This window comes from Saccostrea cucullata, unplaced genomic scaffold (genome assembly GCF_032062105.1).
Source record: "Saccostrea cucullata isolate Sc308-1 unplaced genomic scaffold, CSIRO_AGI_Scuc_v1 ctg19506, whole genome shotgun sequence".
Lineage (NCBI taxonomy): Eukaryota > Metazoa > Mollusca > Bivalvia > Ostreida > Ostreidae > Saccostrea > Saccostrea cuccullata.
In genome coordinates, this window is record NW_026939383.1 from 1 (window position 1) to 6,688 (window position 6,688).

At 34.2% G+C, this 6,688-nt stretch overlaps 1 protein-coding gene across 1 annotated transcript; it reads right to left on the reverse strand.

Annotated features, from left to right (window-relative positions):
• Nucleotides 1-2,529: 2,529 nt before the first annotated feature.
• Nucleotides 2,530-5,934, reverse strand: LOC134252984 (uncharacterized). The gene has a single exon (XM_062735510.1). It carries the CDS (start codon nucleotides 5,932-5,934, stop codon nucleotides 2,530-2,532), a length of 3,405 nt encoding a protein of 1,134 aa, XP_062591494.1.
• Nucleotides 5,935-6,688: the final 754 nt, after the last annotated feature.

A 6,688-nucleotide genomic window follows, 5' to 3' on the forward strand; every position in this document is an offset into this window, starting at 1 on the left:
AAACAATTTAAAGCCATGTGTTTTGATTATGTGGCATTGGCTATATTCATTCATTCATTCATTTATTTTCTCAAAAACCATGTATATTGTACAACAGGTACATATATACATATTTGATATAATTTTGGACGAACAAAAAATTACATGAGGACAGACGGTGTAAAAATTTTGGAGATAAATATCCACAATGTTCGTTAGAATGCTGGATCAGTACTTGCATCAATTTCAGAATTTTATAATATTTGGATGTATATATAGTATTTCTTAAATAAAAAATCTTCTCAAATACTAATTTAAAATTCATTACATTCCAGTAAATAATGAAATTTATCTCCTATTTGATTATATTAACATAAATTGTACACTCTTTCTTTTCTTTGAACATTATTCCATCTACCTTTCTCTATTGAAAGACGATGGTTACTTGTTCTGAATTTTGAAAAGATATTTCTAAATGTTCTTGGTAAAATGTTTAAATATTTTTCACATTCAAACTTTTGTTTTAAACATTCTTCATTCATATCACTATACCATTTCTGTTAAAACTGGTGTTAGGGTTTTTGATTCATTGCAACAATTTATTTAGCCTATGAAAATTGTGCTTAGTCCAAATATTACACAGCCCCGTTGTATTAGGAATTTTCTGTATGAAAGATAAGCATGGATTACTATTCCCATTTTTTGTGTATTAATTACACAATTTTGGTTTTATTAACATTAACATGGAGTTTCCATGTTTTGCAATATATTGAAAATTCAATAATTGATGTTGAGAAACATTTGCAATTTCAGACAAAATAACCGTATCATTGGCATAAAATAATATGAACTGTTTCATAAAAATGGTATGATCATGTTCGATCTCTTTAGAAGAATTATCATAGGCGTTAACTTTCTTTTTGTGAGAAAATTTTCTTAGTCATTGATGTACAATGAAAATAAAAAAGGTCTTGAAGATTTTCACCTTGTCTTACCCTGATATTGTAGTTGAAAAATTCATAGAACACATCTTTTATATAAAATAATTATTTTTAAAAATCAGTATAAATTACATTTTAATCCCTGGACAGTTTTTAAAGGTTGATATGCTTGTTAAAAGTAATGTTCAATAATATGAGAACATAAGATGTGGGTGTGTGAAGACCCTAAAACACACTGCGGATTTTTGACATTACATAATTCCAATGCTCTTTTCCAGCCCATTTTCCAAATTCATTTCAACCCCAATGTCTTTTTCGATTTCATAAAGTTAAGATTTATATAGCGGTCTATACTAGTACTAAAATCGTACATTAGTACACACCATAAACTTCACACTCGATTGATCTTGTGTCAGTTACATGAAACACATTGAGATATCGTTACACTGAAGAATGACATGGGGTTGTGTGCACCAGAATATAAGTTACAAAAATATAAAACATTTAATTTGCTTTACAAAATTAAATTTTATAAAATATATACTATATATCACATGATCAAAAGATATGTTTGTGCATGTAAGAGCATCTGTATATTTGACACTCCCATATCAACCATTAAAAAAAGATTGTCATGACACAAAAATCTACTAATTTGTAACAAAAATATTGCTTGTTACATTTTGACTGTTCTGACTAGTGGTATACCTAAAGTTTCTAATAAATATAAATTAACATTTATATATACATTGATTACCATGTTTACAGTTTTGGATGGTTGATTTGCTTAAAAAATCGTCAATTATAACAAAGTGGTAATTAATTTTCTAGTTATTTCAATAAAGTTATAAACAAACATAATTAATATTTTAAGTTGTTTCATGCAACACTTATTCTATTCTTTAAAAAAACAATCAGGAGATAGATATTTGCTGTTTTCGAGTGGTATATACTTATCCATTTTTAACAAAAAACCGTATGTACAATCTGTTTTCTTTACATTTATATATTTTACATATGTGTCCTTATCTAAAACATGTAAAAGTACTATACCAATGATCATGTTTAAGTCAATTTAGTTCTGTCTTTAAGAAAAGTGGTATCTGCATGGGCAATCGAAACCATTTGAACCCATGTATTTTGATTGATAAAACATGCATGTAGCGTTGACTATAAAGATTCCTTTTTAGGGTTATTAGTTGTTTAATGGAGTAAAGTTATATGATAAAAATAATCAATTGAATGACAAGTACTACTCGTAAATTCTGAAGGACTATGTATCGTATGTACATATATACAAATCTTTGTGTATCCTCAAATTTCAAAACAAAATATTTCGATAATTGAAAACTTAATAACTGTTTCTCTGAATTCAGAGATTTATTCATACTGTGAATATGTTAATATTATCATCACAAGTTATTTTTCTCCAACACAGTACAGTATAAAGACAGTAACTAATTTCTAGTTTCTCTGTCGACGTCATTGTCCTTGAATTTGCTTAAATAATCTTGCATCAAGGCCAAAATGCACATTGGTTATTAGTAACCCCAGGGGGTTTACAATTCTAATAAAAGAGAACATATTCAGGTAGCCCTCATACATTAATTCATGAATTTTCTGTTACGATTGTTATGATGAGGGCATCGTGGTAGCTGTAATATGTTGGCAGCCTCTGCACTTCAACTTGTATGCCTTCAGATGCATATACATGATCGAGAATGGTACTGTTTTCTGTTGTGTAGAAATTGACAAATTGCCTGAAACCTTGTTTCATCATGAAGCTCTGAATAGGACCTGTAGATTTTGCATCTTCATTGAAATCTCCAACGAGAATTACATGTTTGTTACCTAATTTATAATATTCTATTAGATTATGGAGCCGTTCCAGAAAGTAAGAGACGTTGAGAGTACTTGGGCGATACAAAGTAATAACAACCATATCTCTTTCGACTAAAGTTACTGCCATACCCTCTACATTCTTTTCTGGCAGTTGACTGACAATTTTCCTATTCGGACTTTGATTGATGTATAGTGCCACACCTCCTCCTTTTGCATCACGGAGTTTTTGTACTTGTTCATTGCTTTGATCATATGCATCTCTTCTAGATGTATGATACAAGGAAAATCCATCCATATCAAATTGTGCTAAACTTTGATCAGATCTTAACCATGTTTCAGTCAGGCATATGAATTGTGCTCCCTTGAAACGAAAGTCGTTCTGCAAATCTGCAAAATGGCCATTTAAACTTTGGACATTATGAAGAATAATGCTATTCGAGTCCAATAGTTTCGTGGGAAATTTTGTAAGCTGTACTCTGAGCATTTCAGCTAAGGCAATTTTCACTTCTGAATCAGCATACACTTTTTTCTGCAAGGCTTCAGCGTTATCGGTTTCAATAAATAATCCATTTTTCGATGTTACTCTTGTCAGAGCAACATATGCTTGTCCTGGTGAAAACATTCGGTCTAAATTGACCACCACCTTTTCAACTGTCATTCCCTGAACCTTATGAGCTGTACATGCCCAGGATAGCCTTAAGGGGAACTGATGTCTCACAACTGTCTTTAATTTCTTTTCAATAATCTCTTCCTGAACTCTGTGAACTAAGACGCTTCCTTTCTGTATTGTTTTACCAGATTTCTTACCAACATTCTTGTTGTCAAATTTTACTCCTATCGCTGTAATATTGGTTGAGTTTTGGTCATACACAAAGTGAGTTATGTATCCCATTACTCCATTCACCAGCCCATCTTCTACATCACAATTTCTTGTTAACATCACCCTTGCATTTACAGCCATAAGCAGAGTACTGCTGAGATTATCTGTTTTTAAGCTTCTAAGCGGTTTCTCTCTTAAAACCAGCTTTCCGCTTGTTGCATTTTTTTGGAAATCCTTTGCTTCAATCTCTTTTAGATCTTTGCAGCTTTTCTTCAACATTGAGAGGTTATAATTATTTACTTCATCATTTGTTGGGTACACATGTAGAGCATCTTCTGGTCCCTCTCTTATACAATCATGTATGAGAGCTTGTGCATCACATGTTAAAGGCTGGTCTGCTTCGCGAATCCGAAGAGAGTTCAAAGCGTTCGCAAAGGGTATATCTTCCCGCTGCCTCATTATTTCATTCAGTTCCACAACCTTGAAAAAGTCTCTCCAATAGTCAACAGGATATGAGGTATTTTCTTTAAATAGCCGTTCATCTTTCCGTTGTTTTACGGGTGGAAGCTGATAAAAGTCACCCACAGCAATAATGCTTACACCGCCAAATGGCTCTTTGCATTTCTTTATTTGGACCAGTCTTTCATGAATGTAATAAAGAAGTTTTTTGTAAACCATTGAAACTTCATCTATTACGAGAATCTGCAAGTCTCTCAGGTGCATCCTTATTTCACTTAGACTCTGTTCTTTCAGAGGTTGGTATGGTAATGGCAAATATTTAGTCAGGGAAAACACATGATGAATGGTGTTTCCACCTATGTTGAATGCAGCTGTTCCTGTGAAAGCTGTAAGGAGCACTGATACACTATCAGGTGAAGACAATGTCCGAGAAAATAATCGAGATGCCTCATATTCTATAGCCTTGATGACATGGCTCTTTCCTGTTCCTGCTCCTCCAGTTATGAAAATATGCAGCGGATCTGGATTGTCCCCAGCAACTTTGCTTAAACACCAGTCACGTATGTGGTAAAATATCTCCTTCTGAGTTTCATTTAGACTTTGCAGGATTGGTAAAATATCATTCTTAGAATGCTTATTTTGTTGAATTTGAAAGAGCACATCATGATTTGTCTGACTCTGTATATCAGGAATTGCTTCTGGAAGATGTTCGTCCAAGGTGTTCACCTTATTTTTTTCTATAGTATTTTGCTGTCTTACTGCTTCTGACTCTGGACAGAGAGTTGCCCAAGCATCTTCAGGTTCTCCGATGTTTTCGAACATCTCTTGAGCTTCCGTGATTACATCTTCATTCCTTGCATATTGTGCATGGTGCAAGTCAACTATTGTTTTGACAGCCTGGACATTTCTTTTTCCTTTGATTCTAACGTGACCGTTTTCATAAAATGACTCGTATAATTCAAACCCAGGGGGTTTTAATTGTGCTTCATTCCAATGTGGCAGAAAGAGCTGTAATAGAGACCGATAATATTTTTCCGGCATTTTTTCAGCATTGAACCTCGGATACCTTATTACAGCTGGCTTTGTCCGTGTCCTTTTTTGGATGTATCCTTTTGAATTTTGCAATTCGAACACATTTTCATTTTGAGTTTTGGGAACCTGAGACTTAGCTAACACCCTGTAAACAGAACAGAAATCTGCTAAGCACATGTCATGAAAAAGTGGTTTGTTTGGTCGGTTTTCGTATCTCTCTATAATATTTGTCATCCAAATCTCGTTTTCATCGTCATCTTCATCATTTTCCTTTTCGACCCCTTTTTGTCTTTTTATTTGAGAGAGTGGTTTACTTAGACGGGTCGGATTTTCACCTACTGGTACAAACACAACTTTCCTTGAGCATTCTTTCATCTTTAAATTGCACACTCGATACACAGCTTCCTGTGCACTGACTTCTCTATGGTGTAGATAAGCTGATCCAATTTTCTTTAAAGTATTACGGGCATCAAGATTTCCCTCCTCTGCCTCTATCTTCGTTTGCTTCAGTAACATCCCCATTTCTCTTTCAGACTTTGAAATGTAAGAAATAATGTAAACAATGCAACTAAATGGATCTAAAACAAATTGAATGTCCATGTTTGCATCCCAACATTTTAAAAGGCAAGGATTGTACTGATTAATCCAAAGTTCACATGGATTTCTTCTAAGAACGATAGATCTTTTTTTCGTTAGCAGCCTATGGGCTTCTTCGTACTGTTCCTGAGACAAAGACAAGCTGCTGAAAATTTCTTCTGAACTTTTACTTTCATTTGATTCGTTTTGCACTTCTTCCCAGACACGCAGTAAAATATCCTTTGCATACGATTTCCTTGATTTAGTATCTTCGTTATTTTCCATGTCGCCTTCTTCACAAGGTGAATTTATAAATGTACTTTGGGAGGGGGGTCGAGGAAAATTAAATCTGCAATCTGTTCCTTTTTTTCTACAAGATTTTGAATGTTTTCGGCTGTGCTGTTGAAATGCCAAGACAATATTCCTCAACTCTGGATCCTCGAATTCAGATGGTACTACACAAGATACATATTTGTCAATGAAATCACATACAGCTTGTTGCCCATGCTCGTCAAGTTTAGGTGCATTTTCAACCCAATACAAACAATGCATGTGGGGTGATCCTCTCTGCTGGAATTCTACTCTCTGAAAAAAATCTATTATTTTTCCAATCGGTCGGGTGGAGAGAATATAACATCTCTTTGAAGACGTGAACCGATGTATTCAAACATCCTAGCAACTGTCACAGGATTCTTCCTTAAAACCTCATTTTTTTCTGACCAGTCCAACATTTCTGGATCTCTGTTATCATTTTGTTGTCTTAATATCGTTTTAACTGCGTCATTCCATCTATGTTCCGCAGCGGAGAAGGAGCAAAACCAGGTTGGAATTCCTAACTGTCGGAGCATTGCAAAGAGATCTTTTTGAGCTGATGACCAGAATGCTGGCGTTCCTCTTATCGGCTGCATAAACCTTAATGCCTCATCATTTCGTAGCAACCTTGAAAGAGTTTCTGGATCTTGTACCATGCTCGAAGTAACTAAATTCCCATTGGACATCTTTGAGACAGATTTTCGAACTGAAATTTGTGTTTTTTCTA

Coding starts and splice junctions, on each gene's coding strand:
- LOC134252984 (XM_062735510.1), bottom strand. CDS start 5,934: ATGGAAAATAACGAAGATACTAAATCAAGGAAATCGTATGCAAAGGAT.